Source organism: Pezoporus flaviventris, unplaced genomic scaffold, assembly GCF_033815535.1.
Source record: "Pezoporus flaviventris isolate CSIRO_AGI_PZ_B2104156 unplaced genomic scaffold, CSIRO_AGI_Pfla_v1 ptg000025l, whole genome shotgun sequence".
In the NCBI taxonomy this organism is placed as follows: Eukaryota; Metazoa; Chordata; class Aves; order Psittaciformes; family Psittacidae; genus Pezoporus; species Pezoporus flaviventris.
In genome coordinates, this window is record NW_026892573.1 from 8531863 (window position 1) to 8550715 (window position 18853).

The following is an 18853-nucleotide window of genomic DNA, read 5'->3' on the forward strand; positions in this document are numbered from 1 at the left end:
TTACTGATGACATTGCTCAACATGCTACCTTTCTATAGGGGTGTGATTAATACTGCCATTAGTTGCAGTAAATCTGCTTAGATGAGATCAATTTTTCAATTGCTTACCACCTAAGAAAACTTTTATGAAGTTGTCTTTACCTAGCAGTGGAAGGAGGACTGGATAATTGTAAGGCATCACAAATAAATTCACACAGTTCAGTGCTGTACTAGCTTTCAAGTAACCAAAAGGATGACCAAGTTCACTGTATTTTGCACTATTGCTCACATATACCTGCAATAAAACACATTATGTTGTATGTAAATAAAAAAAAACCCACATTACATTATATGTGCTGAAATTTTACATCCTACTTTAATTAGAGAATAAAGTCTATGAAAAACAACATTTTATAAATAACTTCAGTTCAGCATGCACTCTACTTGCCTGCCAGCAGGTCTGAGGGGATTTTCTTTCCAAGATAAACTGGGTCAGTGGTGAAGGTTCTAACTCGTATTTATCAAAAGGCAGTTTGTCAATTACCATCGGCTCACAGTCAGTACAGGAAAATTTCACCACAGGATGAGATGTGCGAGGTGGCTAAACATAAGCATTCCACTGTTAATAAGTCTGCACAATGATTAAAATGCAATGGTGCTATGACAACTTAAGTAATACCTGTTCTTTGAAAACAGTCATATTTAAGGAGCCTAACTCAATACAGGATTCATACATATTGTTAATGAGTCCTAAGCAATTCATTTATGATGTTAGCACTGTCTCAAAATCTAAAAGAATCTTATTTTCTATATAAGCACCAGTTATTTTATCTGGTAAGCCTAGAACGTCAGAGTACACAAGTAAAACTTCTTGCATATACACAAAAAACTTTGCAAATGAAATTAAATTGTAGGGAGGACAACAAAAAACAACAAAAAAAAAATAAAATAAAAAAAAAAAACAAAACAACAAAAAAAAACCAACAAAACTCTTCAATGCTTCTCTGGGGCGTGCCCATTTTTATTCCCACAGAAGCAGGCACTGTACTTCTGCATTTGCTGACTTCCTCCAGCACTTTTCCTTCTTGGCAAATTTAAGTTATAAAATTCAAACTGAATTCTAATGATCAACAGCAGCATGAACTTAGAAAAAAAAAAACAGGCTTTAGAAGAACTTGCATTTTAACTAACCCGGTGAAAATGTATTTCAATTCAAGCAATTTAAGTGCTTGGATTTTCACCTTTTTATTAATCAAAGGGAAAAGACCTTTGTACCTCAAGTTTCAAGTATAAGTTAACAACATAGTTGACATTTCTTTAGCTGAAAGGGAAAACTGATTTCTTGTGTGATGATGGTTGGAGCTGTACATCTTCTACTGAATGTTTTCCAGGAGAGGAACATAAGCTCTTATACTTACCCTGAGCCTCCTTCAAGGCCACTAGAATCTGGGGAGGAGCTCAATTGGGAAGGCTCCTTCCATTTACTCTCTTTACAAGAAGGTAGCTAATAAATACATAAGATCAACTAAGGAAATACAGGGTTTCTTGGACCTTCCTATCATCTCACCTTGAAAGTAATTTTTCTACATCTATAAGCTCCAGCCTCTTCCTTTTAGGATAGGCCACCCAAATGTTATCTGCCCATAAAGTTGGTCTTGCCTTGAGTGTCTCCACTCTGAGAAGGTGTACTGTCCAAGTGCATACAAAACAGGAGGCCAAACCAACTGCAGGAACTGCAATTCTCTTCAAAGAAGATGCCTCCAGTAAATAGTTGTGGTGGAGTTTTTGACCAAGCCATGAAGCAGTTATACTAGGAATAAAAAAAGCTGCAAAAGAAGTTCAGTGCTAAGACTTGAGAAGTCAAATAACTCTTGGCTGGACAGAACAACTGCTCCTCAGAGCAATGGGAGCAGCCATTTTACGTGTTGATCTCCCAATGATACTTGAAAGTATCATTACCTACAGTTCACAAAACAGTTGTTGGGGTAGCACTGTTTGAGAAACTGTATTGTGGATCAGGTAATAGGCAGGAAATGAAAAATATCTAACTACAGACTCTTAAGTAGACAAGTTACAACATATGCTAAATTTTAACACCGTATTTTCAGAACACTAAGGAAATAGAAATATTGCAACACTATCAGCAAACTTAGCGCCCCAACATTGCATAAGGAAGGTTCAAATGTGGAATTTCAATTGATATCAACAGGAATTTAGATGCATATGCAACAACCCAGTGCTTTATGCAGTTATGGGAGCTATACACGCTGAAACTGAGAGAATTTTTTCTCGTCTTCTCACCAAGTCAACCTCATGTTTTTAGCAGATTGAGTTCAACAGCTCTTCACTTGGCAAGATCTATTTTAGCAATCTCGATCAAAATCTGCAGCAGCAGGCAAACTGTACTGACTCTACAGTGAATGGAGGCAGATATGCCACTGACAGTGATTACAAGGAGCACAAGGGACAGTTTTCATACAGAGCAACTTGTTAGTATCTAGTAAACAATGACATTTTGTTTTTTAAATTACTATAGAAGATTTAATTTTATTGATATATGCTAACTTGCAGTTCAGGAAGGCATCCATGTCCTTCAATGAATGTGGCCACAGACACCAGCAATATCAAACCTGTAAATATGACTAAAATTTCATACTTGTATCAATCCTCAACAACCTTATTTCAAAGAACTTCATATTTTTTTAAAATATAGATAAAAAAATTTATTAAAAGTCCAATCAGTTTGCTAGTCAGCACACTAATTTCAGATCAAAAAACCCTACAAAAATTCAATACAAATTGTCATAAAATATAGTGAACAATTATACAACTTCATTATTTCGACTTCAATGATTAGCAGAAATACAAAAATACATACTAATGATTAGCTCTCAGACCGAAAGAAAAGACAGTGGCCTACATTTTTATGAAAAATGTAAGTAAAATTAATTCTGTGGGCAGTATTTAAAAAAAAAAGATGAGTTTCTCCACTTGGGATAAATTGAAGGTGTGACTACACTGCACAACAGCAGATAAAATTACATTCAACTGCTAGAAAATGAAGACAAAGCTACCCCAGGGATACGAAATTGGGAAGATAATACTGTCTCTCTTAGTATCATCTGCAAGGCAATAGAATTTCATAGGCTATTATCAAAGTGCCACTATATTTCTGGTTTGATATTTTAACAGAGTCCAAACAGAAACACTGTAGGCATGTACTAGGTTGACAAATGTGTTATGGGCAGTTTCTCAATGCTTTGAAGTTACTAAAAAGAAACCCCGTAATATTATTTTCTCATCCAACTGAACTGCAAAACTGGTTCAAAAGTGTCATTCCTTCTTGGGTCGCACTGTTTTTACGGTTGCTAAAATGAAGCACATATCTTAACATTTAAAAATCGGTGAACAGGAAATCCTGAAATATTCCCCCATGCACAGTCCTTTGCTTTAACTTCAGTACCTACCAGTGTTGGAGAATTTTGATCTGGCCAAAAGGATTCAGGAACAGGCCAGTGACCTATAGGAACCCCAGTTTTAGGGTTTGGTCGGACATAAATAAGTTTGTGACAGCTGTGCCAAGGTTGGGGTCCAAAGGGTCTAGATATATCCACCTGCCCATCTACAGAAGAAAAAAGCTTTATGAGTCACAATAGTGTTAAAACTCAGACAGAATACTAAATAACTTCAGTGAAGTTTAAGAAATATTACCCCTAGGGAAGCTCTTTCTGCAGTTAATATTATTTCTAAGAAAAGCAAACAGTTGTCAGTAAGCATTTCTGCAAAAACCCAGAAACCATGAGAAACCAAATAAGCATTGAATGTTTACAGGATCAGAGCTGAAAAAGCCAATTATCTGGAGCCCTTCTTAATAACCAGTTTCTTTATCCTCCTATTATTATGAACAGACAACCTTCAAATCTCCATGCATACAAAAAAGAAAGATACATATGACTAATACTACTAGACTTTTTATTGCAGCAGAGGATAAAAAAAAAATACCAATAGCACTTCACAGTAACATCCTAAAAGGAACCCAGCTTAGAAGCCATTTAGAATGAGAAGTTAGTGAAGGCTCTACAGTCATATTTGCTATTTTAACTCTTAATGCAGACCCTTTACTACATTAAACAGAAGGATATGTGTATAAACCCACAGTATTTCCATATCAATCTCTTTACGTTTCTAACTGGAACTACTGCTTAAAATTCATGAACTATCCTTGATATGAATAACTGCATTTAAGACTACCTGAGCAACACGACCAAATGTAGAGGTTTTACATAGCGTGTAGCACCTATAGCCAGAATTCTGATAAACACCCTTATAGACAGAACAGGTCCTTTTTTATAGTAATGTCTTTTAAATTACAACATTTTATCTTTTGGCAACTATTACATGAAGTTCACTAAGTTATATTGACAGTCATCCCTGCCATTTGATACCACACTGTAAAAAATGTCAAGTACCATCAATTGGTGAGGGATCCGGTCCAGCTTTTTCAAAATTTATTACCACTCCACTTTGCACTTTTTGCACCAATGACTCAAGACACTGATTCAGCATTCTTGGGGAGCACACACAATATGATCGACCTAGAATAAAACAGTCAAGATCAAACTTGTTCAGGGTTTCTATCCCTAATTTTAACTTGGATCATTTAAAACTGTTCACCCACCGTACACATTGATTTATCTACGAACCACTCCTTTAAAGCTTCTCCCAAACACTGTCTTTAAGCAGAAAGGCAGCCTAGTGGCACAGTGACAGTGTCACATGCACCTCATTGGAAATGTTCAGGTTTTAGCCCCTCAGTGACTTCAGCTCCAATTCTTGGCTGCATTCATGGAAAATGGGCTCCCCCTTGTGACAGACAAACACTTAACTGTCCATGAATTTCAGTCAAAGCCCCATCAGTATAGCCTGACACGACAATCAGAAAGCAGTGGAAAGAAATCCTTTTGGAACGTTTTTTAAATTCCTCTGCTCTCCAACACATCAGAGAAGTCATGTTTCTAATATCTGATAATACTAAAAACTTTCACAAACAAATTATAAAATAAATGCCTGAGTTTGATCTGGAATACAATTTTTAAAATTATAATTAAGATTATAATTAAGATATATAATAACAGTTATGAATTATGATGGAGACAAAAGTATTGATTTTGCAGAATTATTATACATCTGCATTACAGGAATTCTGCATTGCATTCTGCATGTTCTGAAGAGGAGGGCAAAACCAAAACAACCCAACACATTTCCTTCACTTTTGGCTTCTTTAGATCAGAGTATGACAGGAATTTAGCAAAACTGTACTGCAGAAACAACAATTTTTATAATTTTAAATTGTGATATCAAGATGTATTGGAAAAAATTAAGTTTTCTCTTCTAAGAAACAGCTAAGGAAAGTAGATTCCCACTCTTCCAAGGCAGGCTACATTAAACTGTCTGTAGCTTTAATGCAATAAGTGTCTTTAATTTTATTATATTGGAGTTCTGAGTTTTTACAGGTAATATGAGAACTTGGAAATACTTATTCCACAACATGTATGTGATTAATAAACTTAATAAATTGAATTAATTTTCATTTTCAAAAGTACTGACTTGTCAAAGGAATCCAGGGCACCCACCTCCTGTGACTTCACACATAGGTGTGATTGCAGAGTCATCCACCGGTACTCCTGTCATCTGCTCCGATTCTGGTGCTGTAATACCAGGCAAACGGAGAACCAAAGCAAATAACCTCTGATCCCATCGAAAGGGTTCCTTAGTCAACTCACTTCCAGGTAGAGGGGAATTGAGAGGTAAATGGAGCTGAAAATTAATTTAAATCTGTGAATATAATGCTTTAAAGAAAATCAGGTTACATAGTGATGGCAATTCACTCCATACAAACATATTTATAACCTCTCCACAGATACTTATAATTTGATTCAGGTACTGTATTTTAATCAATACTTCAAACATTTCAAGGCCAAGTAATGCACAAAGTTGAAAGTTACAGACTGAGTGGGAACGACCACTTTTTAAACCTGACCTAAACTTCAGAATGAACAGAATATTTTCTTTAGAATTTCAGCACTAAGAACTGCTTCACCGCAGCGTTCTTCTGTTCAGTATTCTGCAGAACAGGCCCAGTCTTTTCCTTGATTCGCCAAGATAAAAAGCACACCTGAATGAAAAGGTAATGTTAAACTAAGACTCCTGCGGAAGAAATACAACTTAGGTGTAGTTGCTCAAAAAAAATAATCTAGCTGCCAGGATGCCCTACTCCAAAGAACTCAGCTCCAACAAGTGAACTAATGCAGTAGTTATATTAAGGAATCAAAAGGCAGAGATTTTACATAACTTGAGTATATCCCACAACTGAACTCATGCCTGTCCTTTAGATAAAAGCATAGATTAAAATCAACTCTGAAATGCAAAATGAGGTCTCACTTATAGATAATACGTAATAGTAGAAAAGGCTACCCATACATGGAAGAATTGCTTGCCATGTGCCATTGTGTTGCCTTTGTCTGGAAAGAACTGCACAGAAGTTTTAGTTCAAAACACTGAAGATACCATCCAGGGACACACAATACATGGGAGCATTTCTTTTTGCTTCAGTTCCCAGAAGAGACAGTAAAGATATTCAAGTTTCAGACTTCACATCCTTGGGTGACATGGTTTAGTGGGAGGTGTCCCTGCGCATGGCAGGGGGATTGGAACTAGATGACGTTAAGGTCCTTTCCAACCCTAACGATTCTATGATTCTATGAATCCTATTATTGGTGAGCAGGCCTTCTGCTTATTCTGAGTACATGCTACTACATACATTTATGCAACCATAAACAGCAACACAGCTTGAAATCCTCAAAAACCAGAGAACCCTATAGACCCTAGGTTGAATAAAAGCTAGGCAAGCATTAGAGAACTCTGCAGTGGCACAGTAGTTGGTGAAAGAGAACAGCTATTCTGGCAATGACTGCACATACAGCTTACACATTACAATAGGCAGCACTAGCACTGCTTAAGGTTTACTACTCAGGTAACTGCAGGCAGCTCTATCTTAGGAAATGTCATAAAAGATTGTTACACACTTAAGCACTCAAAAATATCCATACAGTCAACTTCTCTAAGTTGACTTTCTTTTTCTAAAATAGTAAAAAGAAAAAAAAACAAAATCTACAAGTAACCCTGTTTGAAGGCTTTTCTGGCACACATAAAAAGACACATCTAACATTCCAAACAAATGCAGCATTTCATCCTGAAGGACTAAGGATAGCAACAAAGTTCAAGCCCAGCTGAGAAAACAAACCCTTGAGAGACTGACTAACTCTACTTAAAGTTAACAGTGTTCTATTTTCCTATTTTTTCCATCCAATTGTATGCAGTTGTAACACAGAAAGCCACAGTTTTTTCTTCCACAGGAATTAACTTCAGATCACAGAGGCACACTAGGTCATCTGACACACCATGTTAATGATACGCTATACTTGGCCATTCTGATACTAGCGTTAACCATGAGCAAGTGTACACCGAGCTGATAGTTACACAGAATTCATGTCACGAGCTCTGGGGCCCAGTGCCAAATGCTGTGATCATAGCAACTGCTGCTTACAGGAATAACATGGATAAGGAAGGACAAGAACATACAGCTCTCTAACGAGAGCTGCTACACATTTCTTGCAGAATTTGTTTAGAAATCAAGATATTTATCTGGAGGAATAACGATTAAAAATATGGAGTGTTTACAGTTCCTGGTTACTCTTGAAAGTAAGCAGGACCTTGCCACTTGTCAGTTATTACAGCAGAGATACAAGATGACCAACCCTGGGAAGAATCAATGTGACAATGCCAAAGAGTTCTGAGAAGAGGAGTCAAGAAAATCACTGATTCCTCCTGTAAGAACCTCTCATAACTGGAAGATCAGAAGAGTGGCAACATAGAGATGCCAAACAGCATTGCCCATGCTTTTTATTTGCATGACCATTCATCAGAATGTATCAATAGCTCAATAACCAAGTCAGTCTTGCAAACAGGAGTTTAATGCTTCCTTTTAAAACAGAGGGCATGTAGAAGGAAGATAAAGAAACATAGCTCAGCAGCTGCAAAACTGAAGTATGACATTTTATTTCATAACGAAGAGGAATAAAGAGAAATCCCCTGAAGCAGTTAAAACACTTGTTAAAGGAAAGATTGGGAAAGGGCTAAGACTAAATTTGAGGGATCAGACCAGAAGTGAAAGCCACTCTGAGAGGAATTCCTAGCATAAAACCAATAATTAATGATGGTATTCCAACAGAATGAGCTCATCTCTTCCTCAAGTTATGACTGGGACAAGGGAATCCAGGGAAGAATCTGGTCTACATACCACACTGAATGTAGAACTGGCACTAGCCCTCTTCAGTGTATTGGCACTGGTGCATTTGGAGTCAGTGCCGGATGGGACAGGGCTGAAAATCCTACTAACTTGTGCTAGTGGAGATGACAATTCCATAGACTGCATCATTTCCATCTTCAGTCTTGAGGAACTACATCCATGAGAGACAAAGCAGTGCTGAATGGGTAAGGCTCTTTATCTGCAAAACCCATATTAAATTCCACAAAGAAAAGTCTTGACTGCTTCACTCTAGGACAAATGACAGTGTTCACACAGTGGTAAAGCTGATTTCATTGGTAAGAATACAAATGTCCATCTGAATGACAAAGCTTCGAGACAACTTGCTTCCAGGTTCCACGCTGGCTTCACATGGAACAAAACCAATGTTCTGTCGGTTCTCTTGTACATAAGTTTTAATAAAAATATACTGCCTTACTACATAAGAACTTTTACATAGGAAGTAAAAACTTGTCATAGCCAGTGGGATATGATCACTTCCAACACCGACTCTGAAAAGCCTCTCCAAAGTCAAACCCAAAGAACAGAAGAGATATTTCAAAGTGACTGAAAAGCTTTGTTATTGAGCAGAGGAGCAAGAACAGACTTCTGTATCTCCAGGGTGATTTACTGTATCAATTTCTGCATGTCCAACCTGAGAGGTAACTGTAAAGGACATTCAAGCGACACCAAATAAAATTCTGATCAATAGGACACATGTTGACTAAAGTAGATGATCATCCCTGAAAGACAGAAGCACTTTTGGATTGTTTCCCTGCTCTTTGGTACTGTTAAGGACATTCCTACCAGTACAGCTATGGCAAGAGAGAAAAAAACAAATAAAACCACATCTATTGCTGGGTATGAAATACATACTTTGTAAACACATATGGAAGAGCACTCAAAGAAACTTGCATTTTGTCTTGCAGGAAGGAAGAGCAGTGGTCACTATCAGCTCCTCCAGAAGAAAATGCCTTTAAGTTTGCTCACTTACAAAGAAGTCATTAGTTCACTATCATTAGCAAGAGTATCTGCTTCTCTAGAATGCAGTTTAATCATCAAACCATGCAGGTGTCAGATCTGGCACAACATCACAATCATGATACTAAAACTCCAAGTATAGCACACACTCGTCAGCCAGCACCACTCATGTGCTAAGCCTAAGTTTAGTAGGTTAAAGCAGTGTCCTGAGTTCATCAGTAGCAGTCATTTTTTTCCTTCTTAGTAGCTGTGTTTTTGACTTTCAGCCTGGGAACAGCGCTGACAACACTGATGTTTTCAGTTGTTGCTCAGTAATGTTTAGTCTGACCAAGGACCTTCTGAGTCTCATGCTCTGGCAGGGAGGAGGGGAAGCCGAGAGGAAGCAGAGACAGGACCCCTGCCCCAAACTGACCAAAGAGGTACTCCATACCACAACACGTCATGCCCAGGACGTAGAACTGGGAGCAGTTACCCGGAAGGGCTAGATCACTGCTCAGCTGGGCTGGGTATCAGTCAGTGGGTGGTGAGCAGTTGTATTCTCTTCCATTGCTATTTCCCTTATCATTATTATTATTGGTGGTAGCAGTAGTGGTTTGTGTTATACCTTAGTTACTGGACTGTTCTTATCTCAGCCCGTGGGAGTTACATTATTTTGATTCTCCTCCCCATCCCTCCAGGAGTGGGGGGAGGAAGGGGGGATGAGGGGAAGTGAGCAAGCAGCTGCGTGGTTCTGAGTTACCACCTTAAACCATGAAAAGCAGCCTCCAGAAAAGCCATTTTCTCAGCATAAGTTGCAACAATTTAAAGATGTGAATGTGTGACCAGATGGTTGCCTAACCATAAGAAAATGTCTTCTTGGGAAGACAAAGGTGAGGAAGTTGTACTCACATTTGAAGACAAAGGAACACAAAATAACTTGCTGGCTGTAGAAAACAATGACTCTTGCTGTAAGCAAAGAGTTCATGACAGCAAATAGAGCTTTCTTACCCAAACCATTTCAGATAAATGAACAAGATGAAAGGAAATCTAATGCAGAATCATTGAACTGTGTACATGAGAAGGGACACATGAAGGTTAGACAGTCCACAGTCTTCCGATTGCTCAGGGTCTTGTCCAACTCAGTTTTGAGCATCTCTAATAACAGAGATCTCACAACAACTGGACAACCTATACAAGTGTTCAATCACCCACTGTTTTTTTTCCTTTATATCCTATGGTACAATTTGCAGCTGTCTCATTTCAGACCTGTGTACCTCCAAGTAAAGTTGGGCTCCCTCCTACACTAAGTTGTTGCAGGTAGTGGTAAGACACTCCCCCCTTCCCCATCCCTCAGGCTTCTCTTCTAAAGGCTAAACCCAGTTCTCAGCCTCTACTCAGATGTCATTTGCTTCGCCCCTCTGAGCATCTTCATGTCTCTCACTCCAGGATGTCAATGTCACCTGACAGCAGACAAATTGCTTCCCCTCAAGAAAGGACTTACACAGCTATGGCATTACCCAATTAGTTCTTAAAAAAACAAAACAGTATTCTACTGGTAACAGCACTAAATGTTGTAGAAGGCTCTAAAAGTGTCACACTATCCCTCTGTTTAATTAACAGTATCTCACTGACAACCACTGTAAATATGAGGCTGCTATTCTACTCAGTATTTTGGATCACACCCAATCATTCACTGGATTAAACTGAAAAGAGCTTAGTGGGTAAAAACATACAATGAAAGTGAAGTCTTATACAGACATCCCACTTGGTATCATGGATCCAAGCATTCCCTTTCAGTTACTGGCTATGGCTATTCGTTAGTAGCCCATATAGAATTATGTTGCCATTCAACTTTCTTCCTCTAAGTCAGACAATACAAAAGCATCCAAATAACACTTTTCATACAAATAACTTCTGTAAATGCTGTAATAATGTGATATAAGAGAGCATTAGGAAAAATCTGAGTAAGTAATATATGACTATATTGTCAAACGCATTGTACCACGTGGAAAAGTCTGGATCCTCCCCTTTAGCTTTAGGACAGACTTTTGAATATTAACCTTTTCCCTGAAAAGGGAATGATCTTAGGGTTTTATTGTTGTTTGCTTTTTCTGACTACTGCATGGAATGGGTACTGAGCTGGCCAGACCAACCCCACCCCTAGTGACCTCTTTCATCTTTTTCAGGAAAGAATTCAAAACAGCCAGTAAGTTAAAATAGTTCAGTGCCTCAACATTTTCTGTAGCTCCAAATTTGCAAGATGTCTGAGCAGGTACTCACTCCAGTATGTTAAGATCTACTGTTTTAAATTGATCTACAGACTTAATTTGAGAAATATTTCTTCAGCTCTTGTCTTGGATAAGGACACTACCAATTTTATTATAATCACTTTAAGAGCCCAGTGTGAAACAACCACGTATTTTATACACTCCCTAGTGACCACATCCTTTGGGAAAGCACTACATTAATTTGGGTCTGCACATAAAGAGCTTATATCTAGACCAGCTAAACACATACAAGCTTTACAGAAATCCATTTCTTCTGTTTGTTGAGTTGAAAAGCATGAACTCTCTGGATAGAAATAGCAAAGTAAGCCTACTAAGCGGACCAACAGTTGTACTACATATTTCTGTAACATGTGATAAGGAAAAAGAGCTATTCAGATTTTTGTAGTACTTCATAAAATTACCTCAAGTAAAAGGAAAAAATATGCAAGTTTAAGCTATTAATGAGCATACTTTTTACAAGTCTTCTATGCTCCTACTGTACACAGTATTCTAACACAAGGTTTAGTACACATCACTGTAAACAGAGGTCAGATCTTACCTCTTCCTGTATCCCGCTCGTAGTAGTTAATTTACTTCCATCAGTGACTGTTATAATTATTGCTGGCTCCAGAAAAAAGGGGTTTCGTCCCTGAAGGGGAAAAAAAAAAAAAGGACATTTCATTTAAAATGTCAGAACAAACTCAAAAGCTTCTGTTCAGTCCTTAAATAACCACTGATACCCACCGACAAAAAAAACAAGGCCTGAAGTATTTATTCTCATGTACTATGGGTTTCTGAGTCTTTTTGCAACTAGGCCTTGTAAAGCTAGACACTTTCTATCTCTGTATTCAATAAATGCATACAAAAGCATGGCAAAAATGGTTAACTTCAAGAACAACGTATACTGCAGTATTCTGACAAACCAGCAGCTGTTTAGAGGAACAACAGTCTCTTTAAACCAGAAATACTGCCAATTCCTCCTGTTCCAGAGTTGATTTTATGTGTGATTTAATTACCGTGTGAACAACTAAAGCATTTGCACAATACCTTGTGATCATGATCCCCAGGGTAAGAATCAGTACCCTATGTACTAAGGCAGACTCTGACATGAATAGTACCAGTTACATTTTGACCGAAGTGGTTCAACCATGCACACAAGACTTCAAAAATAAATATCTGAAAAATAGATAAGCTTTCTATAGACATTTCTGCCATTTAAGACAGAAACATAGAAAAGTAAGACATTCTGTGATGCCACCAAGACATTCAAATAGTCTAGCTGTAACAAAAAAAAAAAAACCCAAAACCACCTTGGCTTGCTACTGGAATTTCTTTTCCTACTGTCAGTAAATTAGAAACTTCTGTCCCTCCTGAAAAAAATAGATCCCAAAGTAATTTATGTACATGAATTACTCCAAGCCAGGTAGCACACTCCACTCTAGCCAGGGTTAAAGACAAACTGGATAAAAGCCACCACAAGAACAAGCAGGTTCTACTCTACTATTGCCAAGCTTAAGGCCTTGATTTACTTCTTCAGAAAACAATAAAGAAAAATACAACCACACCCACAGCCTAGTTCTGCTTATAAAGACAAACAATCTCATAAATGCTTACAATTTAATAATATGGGGAGAGAACTAACAGGTTTTAAGAAAAAGATATTTTAAATAGGTGGCATTTTTTACAACCCTTTTAATATCAGGGATCATCTACTGATTGTGTGCTTAGAACAGAAATATCACCTCATGATTTCTAACATATTTGGTGAGGCATATCCCATTTGAAGTGGCAACACCACATTTATTGTGATCAACTCACTATATCCAACAGAAAAATTAAAACTTCATTTGCTTAGTATCTTCTCAACCCTTAGTGAAAATCCTGAAGTTTTCTTTTAAAACAGCATACCGTTAATACAAACAAAAAATACGCAAAAAATAAAAATCAAACAAGGAAGATCAATCTCTCCCTCAAAAGCTCAGCTAGTTCATAATCCAATTTAAACAATTAGTCAAAAGAATTTAAGGACTCTCAAAATACACTCAATTTTAATTAAAATAATTTCCTAAGAATATTTCACCTTATTTAATTCTGAAGAACAGTTATGGTACGTTATTCTGCCATCTAATACTTCACCACAACTGCAAAACATCAGCTGGAAGCTAATTATGTTGTACTGAAATAATACTGAAAGCTGAGTTTCTAACTAGAGGAAAAGGATAAATTTTCTCATGAATACTGAACATAAAAATACTTTAATCCTATTGCGAATAAATTATTGTAAAAATTGACAATTGATAAAAATAACAGGATTTTAGATTTAAACTATCATATGCAATACTCTGGTCCAATCTGAAATTTAACTATTAAAAACTTAGTCTCCAGTAGCCCCTATTACCCAGATATCCTCACTATCTTCAATGCTTTTGTGTACATCAACTATAAACCTTTCTCAATTTTACCCATCTAAAATTTAACCCTTAAATTTTAACACTTTGGACTCAGAATGACTATGAAATTATAATGAACAAGAAATTCTAAGCTTCAGCTCCCTCTCCCCCATCCCCCTCAAAGAAAAAAGTCTGAAGGAAAAATTACTTCATCTTCAGTCTTTTATAATTTCACAAGCATTTTACCTGTACAGTGGATGATCACCAACATACTAATTCAAGCGTCAACTCACACAGCAACACATTTACAAAAGCAAGAACATCTTTCTACTAGAACAATACTCATTTGTAGCCAGAGTAACAAGTGACTTGAGAACCTCTGATGCCAGAGACAAAGTAACCCACATTTCCGTATCTATCACCTACAGGATAACTGTGGAAACACTAGCAGTGCCCTGTTGCAAAGTTTCCCCTTGAAATCTCTTCTTCACTAACTAGATGTGAAAATACAGTAATCTCAAGTTCCTTGACTCATCAATACAGCTGTAAACATTATTCTTTCTAGAAAGAATTTATGCAATCAAGTCAAAAGTACACTATTTACCATTGAATTTGTTAAAGACAAGTGAACAGAGCTGAATTCATTTAGCTGCACTTAGCTTCACAGCCTCATGCAATTTAGAAACATGAATGAATATATCTACATTCCACCTAAAGGAGCAGAAACATAATTAGCATACATCAAGGAAGAATTTCACATAAAATAGCTATTATAGAGGTTTACCATTTTTGACTAAGAATCTCCATTATATTAATTTTACAGCAACACCATTAACTCTTTTGACCCCACTCCTCATCTTAGCTGTATGAAGGCATACAAAACCAGTATTAAGTCAGGTATTCAAAAAAAAAAAACAAAAAAACAAAACCCCAAGCAAATAAAAAAAAAACAACAAAAAAAAAAACAACAAAAAAAAAGCCCTACCCAACCTGCTCTCAAAATTCAAATGTTTTGGTAAATTTGGCAAAATGAAATGCCAGAAGACTTACACTTCCCAACTTTTTGAACTAAGCAGCAGCAGTTTTCTCAATTACTGGCTTAGAACTTTATTTCAATCTAATGAATCTAATTCTATGATAATAAAATTATTTTATGTTGCTTTTCCTCTAGAAATATACTATTAAAACACTTTGAAATTACATGTCTTAGAAAAACTGCTTCAAAACACGTAGCAGCATGGACTGTGAATGTATAGGAAATCAATTCGGCACAGCTCAATTATTTTAGTTATTTTATTATTTACATAGTAGAACAGTGGGTGACAGAGCATGCATTACCAGATCTTTGGCAGCTTACAGGTATGCTGAAATGCACTGGAAATCAGCTCAACATACCAAGGTGTAAATAATATGCCTGTTTACAACTTACTAATCATCATGAGCTTTTTTTCCATTTCAAAAGCAAAAATAATCCAGCAGCTAATGTTGGTATCATTTTACATTCCCACACAGGGTAGTATAAGATTCAAAGTGTGAAATCCTGAGTTCTTAAAGTAAGTAGGGTAAAGATCAGGTCAGCCTCAATACCCATACCTTGGGAAACATTAAGGGCGTTGCTCACAATTTAAGCTAGCATTATATATTCTTCCTACACAACATGTTCAAAAACATTCTATGTATATTCTATATTATATATACATTCTAACAAGCATACAAGGATAAACACTTCTGTTTCAGACAGATTATAACCACTAATAGTGAATAAACATTTTAAAGTCTAGAAACTCAACCACTACATTTAAACTGTGGCAATTTGAGTCCCAATTTACTTAGGCCACAGTAAATTTAAAAGTATTTTCAAATTTTATTTTAAACCCTTATTTTTAAATAGATTTGCTTCTAAACAAGAATTTTGGAATAAATAATATTATTTCTTTTTCCAGCTGAAAATTCAGTGGCAACTAGCTCCCACAGGGACTTCAGCTAATTGCCTCATGTAGGCAAATTGTTTCACTTAGTATCGTTTTCAGTCTAAATAGCTGCTATAGTAATCTGACTGCAAATTCCTTTCAATAATGCACTTTTCACTCTGAAGGTTACTAGCAGAAGGATGAAGTACCTAAGGTTTTAATGGTTAATCATCCCATTCAACCACCAAATTGTAAAGTCGTACAAAAGGGTTTTTTCATTCACCTACAACCTGCATTTTCAAGGACTGATAGGCATAAAGACCACAAAAAACCCCAACACACCTTTTTTATGAAGTTATTTAAAAATCAGCAACAATACCAGGGCAATCCTGCTTGTGCCTTTTTAGCCTAGCAAGCTTGTAAGAGACTCAAAGCCTTAAAGCTAACTTATGACACACAACAGACGTTCTTTTGGACAACTTGACAGCTTCACAACTATTTGTTCCAACTCGCAAAGTAACTAAGTTACACTGGTTGACATTTCTCCAGTCAGCCACAACAGTTCTATGCTCAGATGATACAAAGCAAATTCACAGCACCAACGAGTTCCACACCGCTCACCAGGGGTCACAGAAAGAGGCACAGCCAGCTTGAGTGATGCTTTCGGAGGCGACGCTTGATCTGATTGAGTCAGAAGTGTATCAAATTATCAAGACACATTATTATTTGGTTAAAAGTCTCAAAACTAAGAATTCACTTTTGTAGGCAAGTGAGCTTAGCAATGAGTTTCAGTATGAATAACATTCATAGATTCTTTTTTCTTCAAAGTGTGCAGGTAAAGCAATTCAAGAGCTATTGTGACCTTTAGATGTGCAAGTATACAATATTATGCATACAGTAAGAGAAAATTGATTTAAGACTATTGTTATCTCAATGCACATATTTTAATATTAATTCCAGAGTCAGAGGTGTTGAAAAACTTATGAAACAGCTGAGGTAGAAACATGACCAAAAAAACCGCCAAGTCAGAGACTAAAAATGACATGTTCGACACGCAACTACTATAAAAAGAAGTATTTAGTAGTACAAAAGCTTCATGCCCAAGAAAGGCTAAAAGTTGAAAATAAATGTAAACTGACATAAAGTGCATATTTTTAACAGAACACATTACTAATCACTGGGGAAAAAAAAAAAACTAATTTTTCAGATCACAATCACGTCCAAAAGTTATGCATTCACAATGCAGTAAATCACAAAATTTAACAGAAATTGTATTGCTCATCCACCATTCATTATATATCTCAGCAGAGCCTTTTTATTTTCAGAAGTATCAGGCCTAACTGCTAGTAAATTTAGTCATCTGACCAGGAAAACAGAAGTGCACTATCAGTTTTTTAGATTCAATCAGGTTTTTTTTTAGAATTCGAAAGGTCAAAATTCTCATAAATGCTCACAAGAAACTGTGAGCAACCATTGTTCAAAACCAATAGTTTAAAATGAAGTCTAGAAGTCAGAATTATGGAATAATTAATAACTTTAAGGCTTAAAAAATACCCAACAAAACAAAAAAACAAAACAACAAAAATTCTATAACAGCTTAAAAATAAAATGCCAAAAAAACCCAAAACACTCAGCTTGAATTTCAACAAACTAAAACAGAAGGTAGAAATCTAACATAGTTTTCAATTTTTGTACCTTGGGAACTTAAGTTACCCTTTAGAAAAAACATGAAATGTCTAAAACATTAATTTAACATTTATTAGAGACTTTCCTCTTCACTGCCCAAGGCAGAAATTATCAGTCAAGTATACAGAGGTATTTAACAGCTGGTCTATCCTCTTATAGTTAGCTGCATAGGAACTGTAGCATCTAGTGCAACTTCTTACTTGTCCCAACTCACATACCAGCCACTTTGACTACCTTCTATTATCCCTGCAGAACCAATCAATATAGTTGTGAAGCACCAATTGTATTTTATGCATTCACACAATTGTTTCCCAAGTCACAAACACAGGCACCACAATAATATTTTAGTGGATTCATAACTGGCAACATAACTCTTCACAAAAACTACTTCACCTTTAAGATTTTTTCAAATATATGTAGACATGCACAGTAGTCATGCAGATATATGTGCACACTACAGCACTCAGGAATAACCATGCTTTCTACTTCAGTAGACTAGGACATACTTTCTACCAGTTGTTAAGCGGCAAAATGACTTTAAGTGGAAGCTTGCCCACATGAAGCTATGCTGGATATCACCTAATTAATATTTAGCAAACGCTAGAAAACTCTAATCTACCAAAACACAAGGAAGAATATGATGGAGGAAAACAGAGCAAGGGCAATCAGGTTCTACCAGAACATTTGCGTTGATAAACCTGAATTCTCACAGGATATGCCACAAGGGCTCCATGATTCTGTGGCCATACTGAAAAGCACAGCACCTCTGAACTGCATCATAGTGTTAACGCAACTAAGCCAACCCCTATGATAAAACCAGCTTTGAGACCATACTTGTTTGTTACAGCTGTTTTAGAATAGAAACTGACACCATGAACAGGAACCACTTAGGTGTCAGAGACACTTTAGCAATTTTAGCATGAATAAGAGCTGAAGAATATATTGGAATTCTGTACAGGATTAAGACCTCTGGCAAGTCAGGCTTCATGCACAAAGTTAGTTGGTAACTCATTTCTGGTAATGCAGTTTTGCAGTGGTGGCAGTTCTGCCTTTCTAGTAGATGATCAGATATTGGATTAGTGAATATGCTTTAAGATTGCTTTCAGAAGCCTCAGAAGAAAGTTCAATGAAAGCTACACTAACCAGCTCCAGTTTTACACAGTAGAAGTGTTTTGAACTCTGTTATGAAGTTTAAGTCATAAAAGAAATTTTAACATAAACCAGAAATCTCCCTTGATGCCTGATTAATGGCAAGATAGATGCCAGATCTCAGATCAGTCAGAGACTGGAATCTTAT

General features: G+C 36.6%; 1 protein-coding gene across 5 annotated transcripts in view; it reads right to left on the bottom strand.

Annotated features, from left to right (window-relative positions):
* INTS6 (integrator complex subunit 6) overlaps nucleotides 1–18853 on the bottom strand; it is a 49502-nt gene that overhangs the window by 16713 nt on the left and 13936 nt on the right. For all 5 annotated transcript variants that reach the window (XM_061457404.1, XM_061457402.1, XM_061457405.1 and 2 more), the window contains 6 exons: nucleotides 12130–12219; nucleotides 5612–5795; nucleotides 4448–4573; nucleotides 3446–3600; nucleotides 427–579; nucleotides 141–273 (listed from right to left, as the gene is read on the bottom strand). In XM_061457404.1, the coding sequence (XP_061313388.1) occupies nucleotides 141–273; nucleotides 427–579; nucleotides 3446–3600; nucleotides 4448–4573; nucleotides 5612–5795; nucleotides 12130–12219 (841 nt within the window). The remainder of the gene's footprint in view (nucleotides 1–140; nucleotides 274–426; nucleotides 580–3445; nucleotides 3601–4447; nucleotides 4574–5611; nucleotides 5796–12129; nucleotides 12220–18853) is intronic.